Source organism: Tympanuchus pallidicinctus, unplaced genomic scaffold (assembly GCF_026119805.1).
Source record: "Tympanuchus pallidicinctus isolate F22 unplaced genomic scaffold, pur_lepc_1.0 scaffold21, whole genome shotgun sequence".
NCBI lineage: Eukaryota > Metazoa > Chordata > Aves > Galliformes > Phasianidae > Tympanuchus > Tympanuchus pallidicinctus.
This window is the reverse complement of record NW_026294733.1, coordinates 2,668,972-2,694,887: the sequence shown is the minus strand read 5'-3', so window position 1 is coordinate 2,694,887 and position 25,916 is coordinate 2,668,972. Positions and strand designations below refer to the sequence as shown.

At 40.8% G+C, this 25,916-nt stretch overlaps 1 protein-coding gene and 1 long non-coding RNA gene across 11 annotated transcripts in view; one reads left to right on the top strand and one right to left on the bottom strand.

Moving 5' to 3' along the window:
- Positions 1–14,789, top strand: part of EBF1 (EBF transcription factor 1) — a 266,492-nt gene extending 251,703 nt beyond the window's left edge. For 6 of the 10 annotated variants that reach the window (XM_052684472.1, XM_052684471.1, XM_052684468.1 and 3 more), the window contains 5 exons: positions 1,280–1,345; positions 1,929–2,106; positions 3,582–3,761; positions 6,563–6,757; positions 7,122–7,567. In XM_052684472.1, the coding sequence (XP_052540432.1) occupies positions 1,280–1,345; positions 1,929–2,106; positions 3,582–3,761; positions 6,563–6,757; positions 7,122–7,189 (687 nt within the window). In that variant the 3' untranslated portion in view covers positions 7,190–7,567. Of the gene's footprint in view, positions 1–1,279; positions 1,346–1,928; positions 2,107–3,581; positions 3,762–6,562; positions 6,758–7,121; positions 7,568–11,536 lie in introns of those variants that run through there. The other 4 variants (XM_052684476.1, XM_052684475.1, XM_052684474.1 and 1 more) reach the window with 1 other exon arrangement.
- Positions 14,790–20,546: 5,757 nt separating this feature from the next.
- The window catches only part of LOC128081525 (uncharacterized), an 89,982-nt gene continuing 84,612 nt past the window's right edge, over positions 20,547–25,916 (bottom strand). The window contains exons 4-5 of the long non-coding RNA XR_008207214.1: positions 23,469–23,528; positions 20,547–21,976 (exon numbers count right to left, since the gene is read on the bottom strand). This is a non-coding gene — a long non-coding RNA (uncharacterized LOC128081525). The remainder of the gene's footprint in view (positions 21,977–23,468; positions 23,529–25,916) is intronic.

Here is a 25,916-nt window from a genome sequence, read left to right as displayed (position 1 = left end):
TGCAGTATGACAACTGTTTTATCTTATATTACAGAGAATTTAAAATTGAAAAAAATGCTAATATGCATCTAAAAGCTTGTCATTTGAAGAGTTGTTCAAGGATTTTTGAAGAGGTTATGGTGACAGCAAAATGAATGCAATTATATCTCTATTTTCTGATCAGAGTCTACAGTATATGAAAATTGAGCATTACTGTTTCTTTTTGGTATAAAATATGGCTATTGTGGAAAATATTTTAACTTTAAAAGTTTAACTTTGTAGAAAAGTGGAAAATGCTCAGATCTGTTACTATTTTTGTAAGCTGCCTGCAGAAATACAATGTGGTGAATAACATCACATTAGTTTATTAGAGCAACATGTAAGGACTGGGAGTTACAATACACTGTTTTATGTAAAGGACAGTCTGGACTGTGTTTGGTCAGACAATTAGGAATCTGCTAGGTGCCTTTAAAGAATAGGAAAATAAAATTCTTCTGAGTTAATTCTGTAGTGCATTTTTCACAATTTTAATCAGGTTTGTTCACAGGGAATTTTCCACACTGTAAAATGTAAGAATACAGGATTACATGCTATATTACTTGAATGATAGTTTAAAATGCTACAGGAAACATTTAAGAGAAGAGAATCAAATAGGAAAATGGGCAGTTTTTCCATGCTGGCAGTTTTTCCAGGAAACACTGCATGGCACAGGGACATTCTCTCACATTGAATGTGTTTTCCTCTTGTGCGTGTTGTGAACACGGATCCTTCCCTGATCCGTTATATCAAGATACAAACCAAAGAAGTTGAAAGGTTACATTACCAGTAGCAGAGAACTGATTGGATATCTTCTGAACGTGGCCTGCTGGGTAAGGTCACAATTCCTGCAGTATGCAATTAAGAATAAAACAAACACATTGAAGGGATGCCTAACATGCTCTGAATGACATTGATTGCAGTAATCTAGTAAATGACCTCAGGATTGTATTCCGCAATAAACCGATGAGTGGTTTATGGTGCAGATGGTAAAGACAATTGAGTGATGTATTTTATTTTGCAGCACCAATGATTCTCACCTTTTGACTTGATTAAGCGTGTGCACGAATAGGATCAACTACTGATTTAACACCATTCAGTGGTTGCTGAGAGTTGTTAAAATTAAAGTCTGCCTGGGGGGGTGGGGGGAACAACACAAAGCAACAGTGCACCCGATAGAATAATACGAAAGACTCTAATACTTGTTTTCCCTCACAAGGAGTCTACTGAACTTAAAGGAACGCATCTGTTTTTATATTGACAGGAAGTAATACTTAAGAGGGCTGCTGATTTAGTAGAAGCACTCTACGGTATGCCACATAATAACCAGGTAAATGCATTCTCCTTTAGTAGTTCTAAAACATGGCTATTTCTTAGATGTATAGATCAGAGGCTAAAGGTATATGATACTACAATGTGAGATGAGAATAAACACATAGGGCAATGTCATATCTGGAGCGGGGCTTAGTTTGCCTGTTTGGTTTTTAAAGTATGTGAATGCTTGCAAAAGCAACATGTTATTAACCCTGGAGGCATTTGCCCACTATCACCAGAGACCGTATAATGTGAGCAATGACATGCATTACTCCTTGCCACCAGTGATGTTTCAGCCTTAACCTAAAGATATTTTAGCTTCAGGTGGAGGGAGCCTGGGCTTCAGTGCCATTCTGCCAGCTTCTCTTGTTATACAGAAATGTGGCCACTGGGACTGAAGCTTCCAGCTCTTTTACCACAGATGTCAGGATTTATAGCAAAGTAAGCAGAGCTATAAGTGTTAGCAATCTATCAGCCAGCTGGTTTAGGAAGAAAAGCATCTAGTTTTTGCCTTTGGACAGGGAAATGTTTTATTTTGATATGTAAGAAAAGGTTTGTCAGAGTTGAGTTGGTAACTCTTTTTTACCCTTGTCCCCTAGGAAATAATCCTGAAAAGAGCAGCAGACATCGCGGAAGCACTCTACAGTGTGCCTCGCAATCATAACCAGCTCCCCGCCCTTGCCAACACGTCAGTCCATGCAGGAATGATGGGAGTGAATTCCTTTAGTGGTCAACTAGCTGTCAACGTATCTGAAGCCTCACAGGCCACCAATCAGGGTCAGGAGAAGACTCGTCTTCCTCTCTTTATGAACCTTTTCTGATAAAAGTCAGGCAGACGTGCAGAGTGATGAAAGAGAGATGGTTCAAAATGAACATCCAGACAGACAGCATCCCACGTGCACATACAAACTCTGAATTACACAATACTGCCATGAGATACAGCTTTCTGTAGTGAATTTGACCCCAATTCAGGAGAAGCCTTGTGCAAATTACCAAATCAAGTGAACCAAATCACTTTTCTCTCTGCTCAGAATCTAACACTTGTGTTTGCCTTCAAATCCCACTATTTTTAAAAGGGATTTTTATTGACCTGAGCATATACTTAAGATTAAGTACTTGCTTATGCATTTTCCTAAACATACATGGTCTCTAAGTCTGGGCATTATGTAATACTTTCTTGTGACATGAAAGTGTTGGTTTGGTTTGCAGTATTGGCATGAATTTTTTTCAGAGTGAAATTTTTTTCTAAATTTTGAAAGTAGGAAAAAAGTATTATTTACAGAGGTATTTTCAGACCTTTTTATAACAAAGTATTTTTTGAATAAAAATAATTCAATATTTTAATTTCTATTTTTGTAAAAACCTTTTTTTCCCCTCTACCTTGCTCAGCTTTATTTATTACCCACCTTAAAATCCATTTTAGTGAGGAAGCAATAGAAAGAGACTGTTATTTGGAAGGGTTAAAAAAAAAAAATATTTTGCTCTATTCTAAGAAATAGAAATGATTCTTAAATCATAATGATTTCTTAAATCATAATATTGTATGGATGGAACAGGAAGAAAAAAATTGTATTTTATCTTCCAGGATTGAAATGCATTTTGTGTTTCTGCGCTTGTAGAAGCAAATACTCATCTTTTTTCTTTTTTTTTTTTTTTTTTTTTTTTTAAATACAAGTTTCTCTAAATACAATTTCCAAAATTAGGTAGAAATTGAAATTTTAACTGAGAGCCAAATTTGGCAGTAATTTTCTACTAATTAATGATCAAACTAGGACAAGAGGACTGAGCATATTCCACTACTCTTGGAAATGTACCCTGTGTTTTCTTCAGTATGTGGTGAGCATCTAATTTGAGATGTACTGAATGAGAAAGACCACAGAAGACAGTTAACAAAAATCATATGCTTTTAACATGCCTTAAATCGGTATGTACACATAACTTAAAAAATACAGGTCATGTTACTTCATCTCCTACAAAACAGCTCTTTTAGAGTGATCATTCCCATAGTACCCAATGATCATCTCTCCTTGAATAGATGGGTTGTTGCTGTGAAGGCTGTGGCCTTCCTCCTCCGTCTTGGAGCTCCCACCAAGAACGAGCCATGCAGACAGGGATCACAATTTGGGTTACTCGGTGCTCAGTTGTAGCTCACCCCACAGACCCTGTTGCTGAGTTACTTGCTTGTAGCTGTTGTATAAGAAATTGTTGTTGGGCTAATACCAATCTCTGAATGTATTCCCTCACCACAAAAGGTTTTACTCGCAACTCAAGCAGCGTGTCACCTCACGGCTATGTGCCAAGCACCACCCCTCAGCAGACAAATTACAACTCTGTCACAACAAGCATGAATGGCTATGGGAATGCTGGAATGTCAAATTTAGGCGGTTCTCCAACCTTCCTGAATGGATCTGCTGCCAATTCTCCCTATGCCAGTGAGTATTATGTGACTCTTCTGTATTTGTACATTTTCATTACAAAGAGATGGTAACTTTTCTGTGATACTCAGTATTTAGTTTCTATTCTGAGCACTTGATGCAGAGCTTAGGCTTTTCTCCCCTCCCCAGGCCACTGACCTTTGAAGCACTTGGAAGACGTTGGTGTTGCCAGCAACGCTTTTCTTTATTCTTCTATTATTATTTTGGAATCTCGTAAGAGCTGAAAAAGAATAATGTCTCTCATGATTTGTGCTGATAGTTTCATAACTTACCGTATATCTGTAAATAAGAAATTCTGTTCTCAGTATCGCTAATTCCAGAAAGCAGGGATGACATAAGTGACTTAATTTCTGTTGGAGTGCATCAAATATTATCAGTACATGCCCTTTGTTACAGTGAGGATGGGAGGAGGCTAAAGATATTTGCTGCAGGAAAAACAGTGTTTCCAGCTGGAAGATATGAAGGGCAGAAAAGTTTGCCATAATACTGGCAGACTGACATTTCCATAAGCTGCATGATGATGTTTCCAAGACCTCTGAACAAATAATATGCTCATAACCTTTACAGACACCATGAATTACTATTGGGTCTAATCTTGATTGCTTATATGCCATTTGCTTTGTAACTATGTAGTATATTGACTTCACTGAGGTTTTAGTATTAGTCAGTAAAACGTGACAATGGTTCTTAGAGTTTGTATTTTAGTGTCTGTACAGAGAATGCCACAAAGGTTCAAGCCATACAAATCATAGATCCCATGGTGCAAAGCACTTACAGTCTACAGTCCTGGTTCTGGAAATGCTTCTGTGTAGGACTTTGTATGTTAATGTGCAAGGTTTAGTTTAACAATTTTGTATGTATATATATATATATATATATATATATATATACACACACATATACATACACATATATACATATATATATGCTTTGGTTGATAAACACCTATGAACCTTTTCTGCCACAACTAACGCAGCTCAGTCAGTAGTCTCTGTTCACTTGAGAAAATGAAATGAATGGGACCTGCCTACAGACATCTGCAGAAAGCTACAATCAGAATCGGGCCAGAAGATCTTGTCCTATAAGTATGTTTATAAACTTGTTTATAAACTGAGACCCTCACATGGACAGGAGAAGCAGTGCTGAACATAGCAAGGTTCTATACCTGGTCTAGTGGGAATTGTCCCTGCGTGTAACAGATGGGTTGAAACTAGATGATCTTAAAGGTCCCTTCCAATCCAAGCCATTCTGTGATTTTAGGATTCTATGAAATCTTAAGTTTAGTGTTGTAACAGCAGTAATTATTCTGACTTCCATCGGTAGGCTTCAAAATTTTAAAGGGGAAAACATTACCTTCAAGGCTTCTTAGCAGCTGCAAATTTAGAAGAAAATATTTACCTATGTAACTACTACTTAAAATTTAAGAATTGCTAACTGGTTATTATTTTGTACTCTAATAATAATGTAGCAAATACTGTTGAAGTATGCTATACTTACTTATTAAGTTGAATTTACTGTCATAGAATCTGCACACTCTGAATTCATAATATAACATGATTGATGAGACATCTTCTTTTGGAAGCAATGCCAGTGATGCATTTAAAATACTCAAGCAATGTATAATTTCATATTTATGAACAAAGTCCTCTTTAGAATAGCACTTCACCTCTCAGCCCTGGTTCTTTATTCTGGTGATATTTTGGGAGGTTTTCTTGGTAGATCTGTCATTCTGCTAATGCCTAATCCATTGAATCAGAAAATGCTTCAATCATGACCTGAAAATTAAAAGGTGGCATTCTTAATTAAATCAATAAACTAATTGCTGTATAGTAGCAATTCAATTTAGGTGCTTTGATTGCTCTCCCTTAGCAAGTACTTGCAGACATAGAGTGACTTCAGACTAAGATTGTATCTGTCAGGCAGTGAAACTTTGAACATTTAATTTCCATTAATTGATTTCCTCAGTGTTAACAAATATGATATCAGATTTTCGAGTAAGAACTTAAATGGGGTGATTTTTATCTACATAAATGCTAATAAAATAATAATTCAAAGCCCAGATGGTATGAATTTTACTCTATAATACGTAATTTTTCATAGTCCTCTCATGTATATAAGCAGTTTCTAAACAGGACAAAGAATGAAAGCACAGGATATTACTTTTTTTTTCTTCTTTTGAACTAAGATGGGAAGTGTCAGTGCTGTCTGAAAATAAAAGGAGTTGTTTTGTTTGCATGAAAATAAAAACCACTTGAAATCTTAATGATAAGTACATGAACGAAAGGCATGTATTGCATTGTACAATAAAATAGGATTTTAAGGGTGTCTCTCCCCTCATGCAGGTTTATCTGACACCCTGTAGCCTTTCTGGAGGCAAAAGATCTCAAAAGTGCTGGCTTTGGAATCCAATTAAAAATTTGGATTGTTCCACATTAAAAATTCCAAATCCAGATGTGTACTGTAACCCCTGTGCTCACCTCTGTGTTGCCTGCATGATCTGGATTCCATCTCATCCCTTATTCTGCAATGGGTGATGCCAGTACCTGAATAATTATTGCAGTGACAGAAAATTAAAGGAGTCCTCGAATGCACTAGAATCACTGCTCCTGAGCAGTTGCCAAAGGTGGGCTTCCTTCAGCGACAAATCGCACTATGAGCTACCACTAACTGTATAAAAGCCTTGGGCACTTGAAATTAGACCCAGTCCATCCAACAAGCAGTAGTCTTTTGGTTTTGCAGTAGTGCTGACTATCTAATCCTAAGGTGTGCCTTTCTGGTGGGGTCTTTTTTTCCTCTAGTTGTGCCATCAAGTCCAACAATGGCCTCCTCCACTAGCCTCCCCTCCAACTGTAGCAGTTCATCTGGGATTTTCTCGTTCTCACCAGCCAACATGGTCTCAGCGGTGAAACAGAAGAGTGCTTTTGCGCCTGTCGTGAGACCGCAAACTTCTCCTCCTCCCACCTGCACCAGCACCAATGGCAATAGCCTGCAAGGTAGGTGAAACCAGCTCTGGAGTGTAGATGGCTGCTCTCAGAACTGTAAGTTGCCCACGCCTTGCAAGGCTCTGAGCGACACTCAGGTTTCCAAGGGGAGAAGACAGTGGGGGATCCCTGGTGGCCTCTGTCCTAAAGCTTCCTCCCATAAAGAGTAACTGTACTCCTCCGACAGCCCACCTAGTACCTTGCAGGTGTTTGGCAACCACCCTATCTCTAACCCATCTAATACTGATGAATTGTGAGGCTGTGTATTTTAAAGCACAGACCTGCTGTTGTGATAAGAACGAGTAATATTTCAGCTTACTAATACCATCCTTTTTCTTTCTTTCCTTTCTTATTCCCTGTTGTCGTCCATTATCAGACCAGTCTTTTGTGGACTCTAGCAAGTACAGCACTGCAGGGTCTCTCCAGGGGCTGGCCTTCTCCTGAAGTACGTCACTCAATCTTCCCTTCCTTTTTTTTCCTTTGTCATAGTACACTTGTGCAGAGATCCTACTGGGAGCAAATAGACCATTACAGAGCTTGGCACCAACCTCTGCCTTTCATACATAGAAGACACATTACAAACTGAATTTGCCAGTTTAACTCATATCAGGGCATATATTAGCACTGATTAATGCACTTCTGTGCCAATTAATTCCACAAATGATGCAGGGCCTCATCAAATTTTGGTAGGAAGGGGCTGCTCCTTTTCTGCACCCTCTCCTTACAAAGTATTCGAGCATCAGCACCTAAATTCCTTTTGAAGAGCTGACACAAGCTGAGGGGTGGCAGACAGAAGATTGTCAAACTGAAGATGCTCAAAACCAGCACATAATGCTGATAGTTCCATTATAGCTGGAAAGTTTACATACAGGCAGAGTGCAAGGAGTTCATTCATAAAAGCTGTGATCCACCATGACTGAAGGGAAGCATTGTCCTCAGTGCAATTTATGCTGGTGATTTGGGGGGATGAATCCTTGCACATTTACATGTGCACACAGAAAGTGTGAAAATAATAGGAATGTATATGCAGCTGTTGGGTGCCTTCTGTAAGCAGTGCTGTAAATACAGACTGCATCAAGAATAAAACACAACAGAGTTTTTGGATGTGCTGTGTTGCTTAGAATATCATTTTTCCTACGTTTTAAAGATCTGGTGATGCTGACATGCTACAAATGTTAAAGGCTAAAGCAGCTAAAAGTGTTTTGACTGAATTAAAAGAAAATTAAAAGGAACTAATTGTAATCTGCCAGAACGCTCCAATGTTTTTATCATCTCTTCACCTTATCCCAGTGTGTGTGAGGTTGAAGTGAAAAAGCAAGTAATAAGGGAAGATTTTTCTCTTGTTTTTCCTTTCACGGGACACAGAATTCCCAGGTTCTGCCTAATGGGTTATGGAAAGCAATTATGGAACAAGCTGAGTGCTGGATGCAACTGGGGCTTGCTGATTGTCTCCTCATTATGTCACATCCAGATCTGTAATGCCCAGAAACCACACAGATCTGAGTGTTGCCCCTAATTTTTATTTAGCAATTCTGTTTTCATAATAGGAATGAGCCACCAAGAAATTCATTTTAAGGGTCATCACTGAACTTCTTGGTGAGTTAAAGATGCGCAGCCTTTAGCCCCATGCCTTCTGATACCACCCGAGGCTTGTAATAATCGCTCAGAAATGCACTGCCTGTTGTGCCTTATTGCTTAAATAAACAATCTTGTATAAGGAGGCTGTCTTATCTCTCTTGGGCTTCTGGATACATCAGAAAGCAATCTAGTTTTCCGTATGTAGCGTAGATATCCGTAGAACTCACTAAAACAACAGCTAGGCTTATCTGTTGTTCTCTTTGCCATGCAATTTTGTAAAACTCAAAATACACTATTTCTGTAAATTGCTAGCAGCAAATGCAAATTAGTACATGATAAAAGAAATAATGCCCATTGGTGGGAGTTCTTCTGGTTTTTTTGCCCTCTCTTCTTGGAGGTGCAATCTCATACCTACACTGTTTCCCACTGCTATCTCTGTTTTCAGGATCAATAACATGCTACAGCTGAGAGAATTTGCATGACTAGATGTAGCACTTATGAAATGAAAGTCGAGTGATAAAAATGAAGACTTGGAAAGAATGGAAATATCAAGGCTTTTAGGTAGAAAAGAGATCATTTTGTCATTTGCCTTGTAATTTAATTCAGAATTTTAGGGCTCTTCAAAGGCAATAATGCTTTGATAAAATGAACAAAGATCTGCATCTGTACAGTTTCCTTCCAATGGCTAATACGTAACTGTAGGGAAACATCATGAAGGCAGGAGTTACAGTTATGTCACCTTAATCTGGGATCCTGCACAGTGATGACAGCCATGCTGTCCCAAGAGAACGGCAATTCTTGACCACTATTTGGTGAAATTGATTTGGGCTTAAGGAATCTTTTAGCTTCAGATTATTTATTTATTATATTTTGACACTTTCTGAAGTTTTATATTTAGAGATATGAAAAAGACAAAATGCTGAAGTAGGGAATTAATCAGCCATTTGACTCAGTTCAGTTGCACTCATCACACACAGAAGACTTGACCCATTCCCATCTGCTTAGCTCATAGCTTATCTGAACAACAAAGGAGGGAGTATTGCTCTCAGCATAGCTCTTCTCTGTGTTGTGATATACTTCTGTGGTGTGCAAGCTCTCCAACTTCCCACATCCAAAAATCTCCAAGTGCTTTACTAGTATGGATAAAAATTTTTCCCATGTAAGAAACAGAAGCAGATCAAAATGCTTGATGTAATACAATGAGCTGGAAGGAGAACTGGGACCAAAGTCTGATTTTCAGATCCATCCCCATGTCAATCTGTCATATATTCGTACAAGAAATACCTTCAGCTGTGAGTGATCACTTCACATGGCTGCCACAAGCAGAATTACAGTCTGTAATCAGACTGTACCCATCATGGCGCTTTACGGCTGCTGTGGATGTCCATGGATCATGTTCCATGTTCGTACCCCAGTCCTTAAGTGTAATGACCCCAAGAGCAGAGTGAGGAGCAACTGAGTATCACAACAAGGGCATTGCTTTTGACTTGCTTTTGCTTCATTTTTATTCACCTGTACCAAGAGTAAAGCCCACTTGTGGGCACTCAGGGCGTATTATTTGAGATACTCTTGAAATAAAACCCTTTGGCAAGGAATCTTTAAACAAAAGTCTATCAAGTTCATCCTGTGATTTAAGATGAAGGAGACAGCATAGCTGTGGAGATAACATGGAAGTGCATTCACAGATTATCCCCTGGTAGAATCAAAAAAAACCGTGTCAGGAAATGCCTCAGCAAGAAATATTTAAGACACAGCAGTGTCCTCTTCTGATTACTTGAGTGTCTTCTTGTAGGGCACGAGCAATGTAACTCACCTCTCTATCCCTTTAATCCTTGTTCCCAGCACCTTGCAGAGCCTTTATGTGGAGTGATAACCATCACTGTAGTGATTCCACATAACTTGTGGCTGAATGATAAATTCTAGGAATCAAAATGCTGCTGAACAATTGCAACATGCCACCTCTGAGGACGGCCTCCTGCGAACATGTGGATGTGTTTTGCATTCTCGCCTTCTCCTCTCATTTTATTTCATTTAATCAGTGCAGTTTACTCGAGCTGTTCTCCCCTTGCTGATTAGACTTGTAATTCTTGCACATATGGTGGTGTTTGTGGAGAAAACATTTCCCTCCTCTCCCCCTCCAACCCCAAATCTGTGAGTCTTTTACTTTGGCTCTGTTCTTATCAAATAATTGCAGCTGTAATTAAAGCACAATGAATCAGCACCAGTCACAGGGTTGATTTCTTCCTTAAGAAATTACATGTCCAGATGTCGGAGATGGCAGGCAGTTCTAGCATTTAAATAATGTGCCCGTGAAGTGCCGCCAACCTGAAGGCAAATCTGTTTTCTACCTTTCTGCAAATAACCATACAACTGGTGTTTTAAGGATGTGTTGTTGTCACAGCTTTCATCATAAACTTACACAACTGCCACCTGTAATGATGCGCGTGCTCACAGTATGTCGCTCGGACGCTTGCTGTGTCTGACCCCTGCCTGATAAACAGAGACCAACCTGGAGGTCAGGCGAGGTGGAAGGCTGTAGGTGTTGACTTCTGAGAAACATCTCTAAGAGAGGTGGTGGTTCCATAGGAACGAAGGTTAGAAAGCATAATAAAGGATGCAGTTCAGCCAACAGAAGTAAACATGTTACTCAGTGTAGTTGGTGAAGTCTACAAGTGTAATGAACCATGACTTAGTTAAGGGCATTTAACATAATTTCTACTTCAAATTTAGACTTTTAGAGTTTAAGTCACTTCTGAGCACCTGGAAATGCATTCATAATGCTCCATGTTGAATACTGAACGTGTGAGAGAAAGCTGGCATAGGAAAATGAACTGCTGTTACTCTGCCTAATGCAACAAATGCACTGCCAGATCGCTGACGCTGGCTGCCTATGGACTTCAGCCATTTGCTCATGTGTGAAGCAAAACATGCAGTAGAAAATATGGCAATGGCTGAAGCAGGTTTGAACCTGTTGAACGCTTTGAGATTTTGAAACTAAAATAAAAGATTAAGTTGGGGCCTGATTCTTATACTGGGCGAAGTGCATTTACTCTGCAAGAAAATCACTAATTTCAGCAGTCTCGCACAATTAATGTTTTCCAGCCAAAATATGTTGCTAGTAAATGTTTAAAGGTTGCATTACAATGCACAACAGTAACTCGTTTTCCTCTTTTTCTCTCTCTCCTCTCTTCCCCAACCCTTTCCTTACAACAGCTATATCTGGCATGATTGTTCCCCCCATGTGAAAGAATTGCCTTGAAGAATTTTATTAATGAAGAGGTTGAATTCTGCTTCAGAGAGAATCTGATACAAGTCCCAGAGCGGAACTTTTTACTCAGGCCTTTTTAAAAATAATAATAAAAAAAAAAAGAAATAAAGAAGAATCTTACAATAACTGCGGATTTTTAAACAAAAATAAAAAATAAAAAAAATCACCATCCTTGCAAACACTGAAATTAACTATCTGCAATTGCAAGGTGTTGATTCAAGTTGTCCATCCCAAATAACTGGGAGATATATTTATTGTACGTTGATTAAAAAAATCCACTTTTCTTTTGTTGTTTTTTCTTTCTTTTGTTGTTTTTTTTTTGTTGGTGGTGGTGGTGGTTTTTTTGTGTGGGGGGTTGGGGGCTTGGTTTTTTTTTTCCCTTTTTTTTGTGTGTGTGTTTTTTTAAGGTTTGATTTAACTCAACATCGTTTGTCTTTTATAAATCATACAATTACGCAAGGGACACTAGAGATGGAACTCCACGTTTTTAATTTATGAATTTTTTTTTAAGCTGTGTAAAGAAAATGAAGTGGTGTCATTTGCATACAAGTCTGTATGGGACAGAATAGAAGTGCCAGTTAGTTTTTCGTAGAAGAATTATGGCCATTTAATTAAGGGTCGGCTCATACAGGTTGCTTATCCAGTGGTGATTTGCTAATGTGATACATTTTTAATGTTCTCATTAAATGGATATCACTCCCCAGAAAGTGGATATTTTTGGATGGTGAGAGCGGGATGGGGGGTGGGATTTGGAATCTCTGTCTTTAATCAGGCTAAATAATCGTGTAAATAGTGCGACAAGAAAAGTTGGTTAAAGCTTAGAATGCAAGTAACAAACACGTTTCCTCTTGAACTCAAAATCCAGTGCCTCCAGATATACTGCTAAAACTGCAGCATTAGATTAGCACGGCTCTCGTTAGCTTATATATCCAACTCTTTCCCCATGGGTGGCCTTCCTGATGTCCAGTGTCACCTGGGCTGTGCACAAAACGCCATTCACCTTTTGCACAGCCGTCCCAAGACACAAACCACAGCCATCACGCAGTGGGCGTCTCATGGTCCCCCTTTATCTTCTATGGGGCAGAATGAGAAAAGGCTCCTCTGCGGTCCTCCGTCCTCACGATCTAAAAGCACACACTGTTGCCAGCCTCGCGCTAGGATTGTTCCTGTATCAGTCGACCCTCTCCGTTTGTATCATAATATATAAAGCCACAGGTAACTGCTTCTCAACAGTAAAATGGAAACAGGAGTTCGGGGCGGGCGGTGGGGCTGGTGGGGAGGTTTCAGATCAGAACCATGGCTTCTGTTTTACAAAAGTTTTGCTATCGTCATCTGGGAAGTGTTCTTAAAAACGATTGGTCAAAGAGGCAGCAAAGCTCTGAAAATGCATTACCTGATATTTTTTCTTTGCTGTTGTGTTTTGTATGTAGTTATAAATACTGTAGATTTTTTGTGATTTTTTGCCAAAGTTGTTGTTCTATTTATACATTTTAATGTCTTAAGACAGTTTTTCAATATCACAATAAAGAATTTTACTGCATATTTTGCAAAAAGAGCTCACTACCTTTAGCTTGCACATACTTGCGAAATTAATTAAAGAAAAAAAAAGCTTTTTGTTTCTGTTTTTTTTTGTTGTTGTTGTTGTTCATTTGTTTTACGGGGGATTTTGTAAAATATCCATATAAATAATGTATTTATCTTGGGAATTTGTACATTGCTTTTTCCCCCCCTACTCCAGTTTATTTTATTGTGTATGTTTGCTATGTGAAAAGTGATTTGTTTGGTCATTCACCGTTGTATTAGCTGTTTAAATGTGGTTTTAAAGCATTTCATTTATAGGGTTGGGTTTTTTTTTTTAGTATTGTTTAAAACCATGCTTCCATTTTTTTTTACTTTCCACCCAAAAGCCATTGTCTATTTTTGTATTATTTGTAAGTTAAGAAGTTTTTTCCAATATATGGCAAAAAGTAGCATATTATTCTTGTAGCATTTAGTTATGTAGATTTTAAAAAAATGTATCCTTTGCTTTTGAGGCTTAACAAAAACTAATGCTGTTTTACTCTATTAATATGCATGGGATTTCTCCTCTTTGGAGTGACGCATTTTTGTGCATTAAATATGGGGAGAAACTTCATAGAACTCAATGAAAATACTTTCTTTCTTAAGTCTGCTTGTATATTTCTCTGTCTTTCACGTAAATATAAACCAGCAGATTGGATGCCTTAACAATGCAAATCATATTCATTTCACTTGTACATTGTACTGTGCACCAGAACTGTCAATCATCACTAACATTCTAAGAAAAGAAAAAAAAAAAAGGAATTGAAAAGCACAAAAGAACTGTTTTGTTACCTTAAAACAATATAACTTTTTTCTAGCCGAGCAAGAAATCATTTACAACGATGCTGCAACTGTGCATGCTTCCTGTATGAATTTTGCAATGGTTTTCACTAGAATGTCACAGTGTGATCATTTAGGGGAAGGGAAGAAAGCAGGAACTTTTTTTTTTCATGGTGAGAAAATAAAAGGAGAAAAAACTGGAAAATGTGAGAGACATCAGTTATTGCTTCTCTGTATTCCAAGCGGTTATTCTAATTCACGTAGTAAGCAACAGCACGACAATGTAACCAAATTTAAAGCCATATTTTGTCCAGTGACACCATCAATTACTCTTGTAGGGCTCCACTCAAAGTCATAGCGATTTTGACACCAGTGTTGGCCACCTGTGTTTGTAGTCTTCTACGCCAGTGTCCAAAGATCCTCTGACAACGTGCATCGTTTTGTTTTGTTGCAGCTATTTGTAGTGGTCTGTTCAATGGGACTTCTTAAACCCCACCCCCTGCACCATCTTTATCTTTTACAAAGTAAAAGATGCAGCTGTTTACAGAATATGGCTTTAAGTGGAAACGTCCAGATTTCAATTTTAAAAAGGTGAAGCTTCACAATGACTGGATTGCATCAAGTATGCCTATTTCCTCACAGTTGTACTAGAATGCAGCTAAAATGAAGTCATCTCTGAAACTACTAACCTTTCACCTTCTTATCTAAATCTTTTTGAATAGACACACACACTGTACAGTTCTATTGTTAGAGAAACTAACTACTGTAGAGATTGTTATAATTTTTTTGCAGAAACTCAAGCTGTAAAAACTTTTCAACTTTCACAATATTTAATTAAAGTTACTTCCTGTCTGTGAATACAGCTCCTAGTTGTGTGTTTCTTTTTCTGGCTAGTAGATGAGAAAAACTAAAACGTAGAAGCCAGAGGCTGCTGAGTTGTCTTTCTGAAATTAAGGAGAAGCAGAACTTTGTGGAATTACACAATGAAATACTGCAAATTCTCGTGCACTGAAACTCCTCTTATTCTGTTGCTAGTGGATTTCAAAGGATCCTCACTCACAGTGCTGTCTGTTCACCGTCATAACGTTATTCTTATTATTTCTACAATTTACTCTGTTGATTGCTTGAAGAGCTCACCTGTATTTCTGGTGAATTTCAGGAGCATATCTAGTTTTATGTACCCAACAGCAGAGAGCTGGCCATCTAAACACAGTCATCATGAAATACAAAAAAAGGCATATTAGATTCACTGCAGGGAGATATGTTTTCATCTCGGTTTGAGTTGAGTCAATGGCAACACATCCATTGCCATTATGCACTCTGAACCAGGTCTTCAGTTACACACATGGACAGCTGCCAGAACTGCATCAAAGCATGCTGAGCTGTAAGTAGCTGCTTGACCATGGTGGACCCTCCTGTAAAATGTTTCTGTTCTACTGCCGTTACTAAATATCCATATCCATTATCCATTATCTACCATGTTTGATCTGATTTTGGACTTCTCTAGTTGGAGGGGACGATAAAGAATTTTACTTCTGGGATGAGGATGATTGACACAGTGGCACCCAACTGGTCCTCAAGTAGCTGTAGTACAGAAGACTGGGGAAAATTGAAAACCTTTATATGCCGTGCCCAATGCAAAGCTCTGAGCATTCTTTGGTAGAAATAGGAATTTGAGATTTCAGTTTGAATTAAAATAAAATTTACTTAGTGTAGCAGAATTGCTGAGTCACAGCCTGAAGCAGTGATGAAGCACCTGGTGGGAAGGCAGGGCCAGCCCAGGGGAGCTCAGGTGCATGCAATGCTCCTGAGTGATTGGAAAGGGTGGAGCCAGGATCCACCCCTTCCCAGACCTCATTTAAGGGTTGGTAGTAGGGATGAAGGCATCTTTTACTGTTTGCTGGAGGTTCCTGCATACCTGAGGTCTTCCAAAGGTAAGCATCTCTGTTCTTTCATTTCTGCATCTGTGGCTGCTGCATTTGGGCTTGTTGTCACTTGCTGTAGCTGAAGACTTTGCTGCCCCAATATTATTGTGGTATTTTCCATCCCAATACAGCATCGCACTTAGAAAATTAAAATTTGCTGCAAATACAAGCAGCTGGATGTTGCTTCTTGCAATGTAAATTGTTGGCTGGCTCTAACAGATTCATCCCTGTAGTTGCTAGAGGAAAATAGAACTGCTGACCCCATGCTTATTTTGTCTTCATGAAGAATCTGCTTCTTCTGTCTGGGATAATTCTTCTATGCACCTTTTGACGTGGTGTAGATTTTGGCAGCTCTCACTGCAACCCGAGGTTCTCTGCTCACCGGAAATAACTCAGGTCACACGTAGATAAAAAGCAGTCTAAGAAATTCAGGATATAATATCAGGAAACCTCTTTGTGGATTATGTAATGGTTCTCTGTCTAGAACCAGAGTTTTGCTTCAGCCTTTTGGATCCAATGAGAGTTTGTCTGGCAATGGAGTTGGCTGTGTTTTCGTATGGGTATGCCTCTAATTTTCTTTGTTCAAAGAAACCTCAGTGAAACAACCTACCCTCACTGTTAGCTTCCTGGCCTTGTCTGTGTTTCTATTTACTCCCTTTGGAGCCTTTCTCCCTATCTATAGGCTTGTGCCACAGCTGCCTCACGTAATCATTCACATAAGCCTGCTTAGCATCACAGTCCATGGATCTTCTGCTATTTCATAGGTTAGCTGAAGACCTATTTTATGTTATGCGCTTGTTTTTTATTCCCCTGTTCCTTCCTGCTTTACACCTTTTGTTCACCCATCCTCTTATACATGTTCAAACCAGGCTGCTGTACTAACAATTGGTTGGAGATCTATCAGAGTCCCTGGCTCCCATCTCAGCTTGGATCCCTCCTGTTTTATGGGACAGTAGTTCTAGAAATGTTTTATCTAAGTCCATGTTGTCCAGGCTTTTTCAGAAACACATCCCCTTCATCTTAGTATTTTGTTTATTTACACTCATCATCACTTTTTTTAAGGGATGTTGTCACTGTTCCTCTGCTATATGGCAAATGTTATATGCATTCATCATTTGCCATCAGTGTACTTTTCTGTTCTCCTGTGTTAGGCCTTCAGTTTGGAGACACAAAAAACAAATGCTGCCACTATCAATCTGCTTGGCTGGTGGCTAAGCAAGACAAATTCTTCAGTGTTGATTCCAGGAGAAATGTCTTCTTTGTCTTGAAGAATCCCAGTAACTTTTTTTTTTTCCCCAATTCCATTTCATTCTCTGTTTCCTCACTTGGGCTTGGGTGCCACTTCAGACACAGAATCACAGGGTTGGAAGGGACCTCAAGGATCATGAGTCTCCAACCCCCCTGCCACAGGCAGGGCCACCAACCTTCACCTTTAATACCAGACCAGGCTGCCCAAGGCCCCATCCAATCTGGCCTTGAACACCTCCAGGGATGGGCATCCACAACCTCTCTGGGCAGCTGTTCCAGTACCTCATCTCTTTCTCTGTAAAGAATTTCCCCCAGACACCAGACTGGGCACTCCAGAGGACCATCCATCTCGTCACCTCAGAGCCATGCCCCTTTCCTTATTCAGTTCCATTCATTATGACATTAAGCAACACTTTCTACTTGCTTCTTCATCCTTTTACAAACATAATTCATTACCATTATGGTAAATATGTACAAAGCCTAATCATGAACATTCAAAGTTCATCCCACACACTATGGGTGCATCTCAGCCAGGCTGTTACATAGTCTGTCAGACAGCTTCAGCAAGATATCTGGTCCTTTTGGTTGCAGCCTCCTTGCCCACCCACTCTTGAGTCATTGCTACAACACATTGCCTGTGTTGTGTCCCTCACCCCCCCCCTCACCATCTCCTTTTATCTCAATGGGATATTGCCTGACTTGGGCTTTATTTGACACCTCTGCTTCCCCTGTTTCCCAGAAGGATCTGCTCTGGCATCCCTCTTCCCGAGCAGCTAATGCTGGTATTTCAGTAGGGGAGGTCAGGTCAATACTTTAGATAAATAAGTAATAGTTCCAACCCCACAGCTCTCCTCTGTTTTCCTCTCCTAGGTGCCCTTGAGGATACAGCTAGTCCAGAGCTTATGGCACTGCTCCAACATGATTGGCAGGTCATGTGAAAGAGCACACATCTTAGAAAACTGTAATATAGTCATTTCAGGACTTGAATGCGGATGACTATCCAGATCGCAACCTAACAGTGGGGTTGCAGTTCTAGGTGGCTTTTTTTGTGTTGGCCTACACCAGGAGCAGCAAATAAAATGCTCTGACATATTTTTCCTTGCTATTATTTTCAGTTTATGACCTCAACTTTATCATCCATCTGAATGCATGTCTGAAGATGTCAGGAAAAGAAAATAATCTAAAAGATCACTTAAGCCTTTCCTGAAATAAAGAGCAAGCTCTGTCATATGCATCCTGTAAGGTGAAGAGAGTGAAATTGTTTCCTCCTTTGTTGCAGAAGGATGAAGTATATGAAACTCTAATTCTCCCCCAGTTTATTCACAGCAAGCTTTGCCTGACTTGGTAAGCCAGACCCTCCAAGGGTTTCAGTGAGATTGCAGCTGGTACCATGCTGGGGTAACTCATTGCAATCTTGACCACATGAATGAGGGGGGCAAGGACCGGTTCTGTTTGGCTACATGTGGGAGTGCTCTGAATGGGCACAGATTATCCCACAGAATAAATTTGGTAGTGAGGAGGGTTTGCAGAAAGATAACAGCTCAGCTCAGTAGGAACAAATCTGCAGATGTACATTTGTGTTGGAGTGGGAAACTGTCACTCTGTGCAGGAGCCACAACAAGCTCTAGAAAGCAAGCCTCAAGGTGAATCCTTGGTAAAACATTCACTTCTCTGCAGTTTAGAGGAAAGAGGAGCTCAAATGTTGTACCAGGCTCATCTAGAGGCTGTAGGGCTGTGACCTTTCTCTGCGCCCTCCCAGACCCCCCACCCCATAGCACTGTATGGGGGCCTGCCTGCACCCCTCTGCCTCCTTGCTAGTGAGGCTCTGCCTTCGGCCCCATTTCCACAGCACGTCACTCATCATCAGCCTGCCCCAGGCACTGACTCGCTCCCCCACCGTGCCACCATTAACTTTGCCTTCAACCTCTGCTGCATCATTGCCTTCTCCTGAGGGTTCCCTATTTATATAGAGGGGAAAATGCAGTTGCTGGGACTAGAAATATTTTGTTACCTTTTTCTACTTAAGTACCAGGCATTTTTATCTGTGCTCTCTGGAGACTTATGCTACAGTGGGACTGATTTTATCCACTTACTCAATGCACTTTAGTTCAATAATGATTACAGAACTTCTACATAATATATTAGGCATAGTTGATTTCCCAGGGTTTGTAGCCCTCCATCTCCCTAAGCATTTAAAAAGGAATCTCTCTGTGATAGGTATGTTATGAATGATACACTCCTCAACAGTCATGTTGTAAAAATAATAGCAGCAGTGGGCTGGGAAGGAAGAAGTGGCAACCATTCAGCTGAAAAATGCCAAAGCTTGCAGATAATACAACCCAACACCAGTGACTCGCTTTGTTCATTTTGTCACTGTTCATCGCCTGAAAGTGGTGCTTTTTGGCTGAGGAATTAGGCAGCTCAGGCTGGATTTGCAAACCCTCCCTCTGTTCCATTACCCAGATGGAGTGGTTAGCAGTTCAGTGGCTGTTGCAGGACTGGGTTGAACTGATCTCTTCCTTCTCGCTACTTTTTTTTTTTTTCTTTTTTGTTCTTTGAATGTTTCTTAATCTAAGCTGAGTTCTTCAGCTCTGTGGATTCAGCAGCCCTGAGCTGGTTCTCTCAGCCCTCTGGTGCTGAATGTGATTGCTGAAAACTTGCACAAGGCTTCTTTGCTCTAACAGCAAAAGGAGTAGCGACATCAGTGGTTACAGTCCCCTTCATCTGATAATAGGCTGTAAGCCTCCAAGCCCTGAAACCTGTTCCTAAGCTTTTTCTCAGCCTGAGGGGCTTTCTATTCCCTTTTCTACTTCCACAAAGATAAGACTTCTCCATCCCAGACTTTGGACATAAATGCCATCCTCGATGTCCATCTGCCTGTGCTGTCCTCCACCCACCTGCCCTGCCCCTTCTGCTCAGCACTCACCTTGGTGCCAGAGGACATCTTGGTTCCTGTACACGGGGTCTGAGGCCACCTCATTCAAAACCCATTCTTTTGCCCCAGCAAGCTTCCTGTTCTGGTCAAACTGCCTTGAACTACATACCTTGCTCATCTCATCCTCATCAGCCTTCCTCTGAGATGATGAATGCGCTCTGTTTCTGTTTTTTAAACGCGAATCCTCATTTTGGTCAACTTTCCAACAGTCTCTTAATTTCAGCATTCATTGGCTTTTGACAGTGGGGTCTGTGGCTCCATTGCTGCAGTGCCCAGATCCACTTCTTGTGCAATGGGGGGTGCTGCACAACACGGGCAGCTCCTTCAGGGTGTGGGGGCAGCCAGGACGTGGCTGCCTCTCCTCAGGCTCCAACTGATGCTGCAGCTCCACAGCCACTGACTGACATCAGGAAATAGCCAGGCGAGAGCAGCTACCAGATAACAGCTGTTTCAACAGTTTTAATCACAAGGGGAGCTGTAAGATAAATAAATAAATAAAGCCGATGAAGTGACAAAACAAATGGCCCTGGTACCAGAGACAGATTTGAAGCTTCTGGCTGCCTTCGTGCTCTCACTCCCTGCAAATAATTAATCTATCACTTAGCAGCACTGGGGCTCTCCAGAAGGAGCTGGGAGCAGTGTCTGAAGGTGAATGTCAGCTCCCCAGAGAGACCTGGAGGATGGGGACATGGCTGCCTGCCACCACAGCCTGCAGGTGAAGTGGGATCACGAGGGGACGGATGGATGGATGTCAACCTGCACGTGCTGCCAGTGCGCTGTGCTGCATTCCGCCCTCACAAATCACTGTTATGCCCTTTCTGCTTTAAACACTATGGATCAGCTATAACAACACTTGATATTTATTTTATTTCAGCTATCACTCTGATTTGTCAGGTGTATTTTTTATGCACAGCAGGTGTACCCTAATGGGGTTAGGGAATAAACAGAAAATTGATGGGCTTACACACCCATTAGCTAATGGATTACTAAGCAAAAGGGACTCTGTTTAACCCCACTGCACTTAGCCCACTGTTAGGAAGTATGTTAAAGACTATACACTAACACTCAAATGTCTCTTTGTGGACCCAGGGGAAGAGAGCTCAAACTTTAATGCATCTCTTTTGATAGACAGGTGAATGAATGTGGCTATCATTATGCAATTGTGCATCCCTGCAACTATTTATCAGCAGTGCAGAGTGCCCCAGGAACCTCTGCATGGCCCTGGCCAGCCCCACTGTGAGCCCATCCCTGTGGCTTTGTGTCTGCAGGGAAGGGCTGAGCAGGAGGATATGGGCTTTTTCCATCCCAACAGATGCAGCACAACACAACATCTTTGTGCCCCAGCACAGCACACCTGTAAGCAATGAGCTTTCCTGTGCAAAGGCCACGTGCCAGCACAGGCTTTAATCAGTTATTTTAAGATAGATGCGGCTTGTTAGCATCAGAACAATGCAATTATTTCTCCTCCTCCCCTCTCTCCAAATCCCAGGATTTTATTGGCCTATTAATGGATTGATTTTTTTGTTGGTAGAAACAAGGAAAGATTCCAACTCACTGTTCATGTTATCCTACAGCTATCAAGCAGAATATATAAGTGAGATAATAAAACCCAAACCATATTCATGAAGGTTACATTTTCTAAACCCTTTTGTGTTCTGGATCATAGTTTATGTTCCCTTTCAACCAGAAATATACAGTTTAGCACTGTACATGACAGCTGAAAAAGGTCTGTTATATTAAAGGTTAACTTTGCAATCTTTCACCATCTTTTTCTCACGGAAACAAGTCACACTGAGTCTCACTGTCCACCTTCTAACATAGGTGTGTAATCAAAAGCCAATTCAAAAGGAGCCTTCTGTAAATATCAGCTTGATCCAGGCATATGTATGCCTTCCTCAGAGCACCACAGAGTCCTGCTGATTTCAGTGGGATGGCGCCTGTTTGAAGAAAAATAGATGCATGTGTGCAGGAGACATGAAGGTCGAAGAATAAAAAATCAGGAGAGAATGTAATTTTGTGATGCTTTTCACTAAGCAGAGACTCGAAAACTCACAGCCAGAGGGAAGCCGAGGTCCTTTTGGTGACTTCTGTCCCCTGCCCTGGAATGCTTTTGGTGCCCCCTCTATAGAGGGCATGGGGCTGCCAGGGTCCATGTGGAGCTCTGAGTGATTATGGGGTGGTGAATGGGAGAGGGGCATGCCACAGGTCATGGCTGTGTCTTACTGCAAAGTGGGACTCTTCCTGGAGCTGTGGGAAAAGAGTGCTTCAGGCTCCTGTATGACAACAGCTGTGGTGTCCAGTGGGCTTCAGCCCACACCTCCTGCCTTCCTACTGAAGCCAGAAGTGAACTTCCTGCAAATTCTGTGTTCCTAAGAAATGTGGAAAATGTGACCATTTTGCAGTCAGGAAGCTCTCACCAAATCATTATGCTCTTGCTTAACTCCTTGAACGCAGAGACTTACAGAGCTCTTCTTAATCTTTATAAAGGAAATGAAGAGCAGAACGCAGCTGCTGGAGGTAAGAGGAACTGACAAAACCACCACGAATACTTGAGATGCCTTAGAAAATGCCACAGGTACATTGGCTAACAAGTCACCAGGGCAGCCCAGGCCTTGCTTTACTGGAGGGAGAAGTGGTCAAATGGACATCAATGCCCACTGGAGGTTGAGTGTAAAATGAAGTTTTAATAGTATGGTGTGGTTTTATTGTTGCATAGATACAATTTTATCTCTAGGTTTAGTCTTTGGATTGGAGGTGATTTTATTTATGCTGGAATTCATCTGCATCAGACTATAAAGCTGAAGCAGCGCAGCAACAAGCTCATTCATTACCAAGCAATTATTTTGCTCAACTTCTAGACCAAGGGGATACCCAAAAATACCCACATCCCTTTCATTCTGATTTCTTGCTTTCCCTCCCATGCCGCAGCTGAGGTTATTTTACAGCAGCTGTCAGTCATAGCAGTAACAACTTCCACAGCAGCAGCTTCCATTTGGCAAGCTCACTGCACAGAAAGGGCTGTGATGGAGCGGAAGGGGTTTCTTTCTCTTTCTTAATATCATCTTCCCCTAGGATAGACTACCTTGCCCTCTCCAGCAGAACACGCTCAGATCATACTGCAGAGTTTCTGACTGCTGCTTTTAAAAAGATATATCTGTTTGTTTCTATCAACACATTTCAGCTCCTCTGGCATGCTGTCTTTGCCGCTCTAATAGAGACACTTCACATGTAATAGGGTCACACAGTGATCCTCACGTTCGATTCCATTCCTATCACCATGTTAAATTGAAACAATGTGTGTGCATCAGGTTTCTGCAGTGCAGGGAAGCTGCAGCATCTCCAAGTTTTGTGATGCGATGAACCTAATGATTTGGATTTTATTTTCTTGGTACCACATTCAGCTGGCAAACTCATGGAAAGACACCTTACCTCGTTTCCTCCCCGTCTCCGCACCTCTCAGGAGCTTTCACCAACAGATCTACTTTCATGCTGGAAAAAAAAAAAAAGTAATTCTACCAGTAATTTATGGAAATTAGAAAACTGATTAGCATAAAGCTTCTACTTGTGATAGTGGGGTTACAGAAGTGGGTTGATAGGTAAAAATGATCTCCTCAGTGATAATTAACTTTGATCTCTTAAATAACTGTTAACTTTCATAAAGAAGGAGAGTACAAATGACATTTGCATCATGGCAACTGTAAAAGGCAGAACATAACTTTCGTTGGAGATAACACGATAAGCTCTGTTCTCAAAGAAAATACACTCATTTCAAAGGAAAATGACACGGATTGTCAAGGACTGCTGGGTTTGTTCTCACATCCCGTGCCAACCCAAGAGCTCTGAGATGAGGCAGTGCATACACTTGTGCAAGCAGCCCTGTGCACATCAGTGTTACACTGACAATACAGGCCCTGCTTAGCAGTAGGAGTCTGCTCACCCAAGGACTTCCAAATACTCTACAAATGTTAATTCGTTCTGACTGCAAGCCAGGTAAATATTAGCCTTATTGCAATGCTATTGGGAAATGGAGGACATGGCGGGTAAGAGACTCACTCAAGACCATGAGATAACAGCTTGGATGCCAACCTTCTGGTTCCAGGTGCAGATGTGGCCTCCCATCAACGTGCATGCCTTTGGACACTGGAGATTTCCTCTCCTTGCTTTGATTACAGTTTCACATATTTTCTCCATCAATATTTATTTCTGACCAATTTCACAGTGTCAGTTTGGGGTCAGACAGCATTACCATCTGTTTGACAAACTGTAAATGGAGGCAAAGAGGGGAAAGAATCTGAAGAGCCCAATGGATGTACATGTACAGTTTGAGAAACCAAGGGGCAGAAGAACCTCCCAAACTGCAATTGCTCATTTAAACTGGGAGATTAGCAGTTGTACATTGTTTTTGGGCTAAAATCCCAAATCTGCCAGCAAAACTGAAGCAGTAAAATCCCAGTTGAACTGAATTTATGGGCTAATGAAAAATTTTGCAGCCCAGAATAGCAGACGTTGGTTGTCAGTCCATGGATGCCAGCACAGGTTGCTGGGGTGAGATAAAGCAAAACAGAAGTTCTGTATGAAGCAAAGTGTACATCAAGAACCACACACACTCATGAGATAGGATGGATAATTTAAGGAGTAAAATTAAAACAGTATCTTAATAAATAAATCCTCAAAGCTGTGCAGCCTCCCAATTTTTCAAGTCATGGAAACCATCTCAGAGCCCCTCTCTCACTGAAAGCTCCCAGCACACTGGGTTGTTGCAAAGAAACTACTGCAACATCTCAATATCCTTCTTCAGGAGTTCCTCCAGACACTGGCCACTCTCTGAATCATTTTATCCTGTCATCTCTCTTCCTTTGATATGCATGAAGTTAAAGGGAAATGGCAGTCTCCTAATTTCTATTTCCACCCAATGTCATGGGAGAGAGGAAGGGGTGGAAAAAAAAAAAAAAAAAAAAATCACTTTTTAATGTGGCTTTTAAAATAGAAAAGCAAAAAAAAATTTTTTTTTTTTTTACAGCACTTAATAGGCCTCCCTTGCAATTTAAAAACTGATTTTCAGGAGCTCATATATTCAAATCTCCAAAGTCTATTTGAAGGCACATCTGAAGGTGCACCCTGCAACCTGTGTGTAGCAAACTCTTTTGAATCTTGTCCTTGAAACAAAAATTAGTGCCCCATGGGAGCTCAGCAGTGTAGACAACCACTAACTGCAGGATGACTGAAAGCAGGGCTGAGAGTCCTTGCAGCTGGGAGGGAGAAGGGGATGAGAGAGCGGGGGAAGATGAGAAAAGCCTTCAGGAGCCATTTGGGAGACAGTCACTGGGAAGAAGAAAGAAAGACATGCACTAAAAACAACAGAAACACAGGTGGAAATGGCCTACTGGGAAATCAGGCTGTCAACAAACAAAAGCCGAAGGCCAGAAAGCAGTTTCAGTAGCAGCCCCTGCTAACAGGGCTTCAGTGTTCAGTAAATAAATTAGCAGCAGCTTTGACTGTTTGGAAATTAGTAGCGACATGATGAAAGAAGCAAATGACTTGCTTTTATCTGGAGTGGAAGCACTAAACTTCCAAAGATATCCTTGCCTGTATCAGGAGAAGCAGAGATGCTTATATCAGCTCAGACTTGAACAACCGTAACAACTGAAAAGTTTCATTTCATTTACCAGAGGCTCAGAACTTCGTTTATACCTAATGAGACCTCTGTCCCTCTGGGCTGCTTCTGACAGCAGCTCTTCCTCAAATAGTTTATCACTCTGGAGGTAAAAATAACACAGGTTAGTCAGGTGGACAGACAGACAGATGGATACATAGCTACCTGCGGAAAGAAGTAGAGTTGGGACATCAGATCAACCCTTCAATTACTGCAAACTGGGA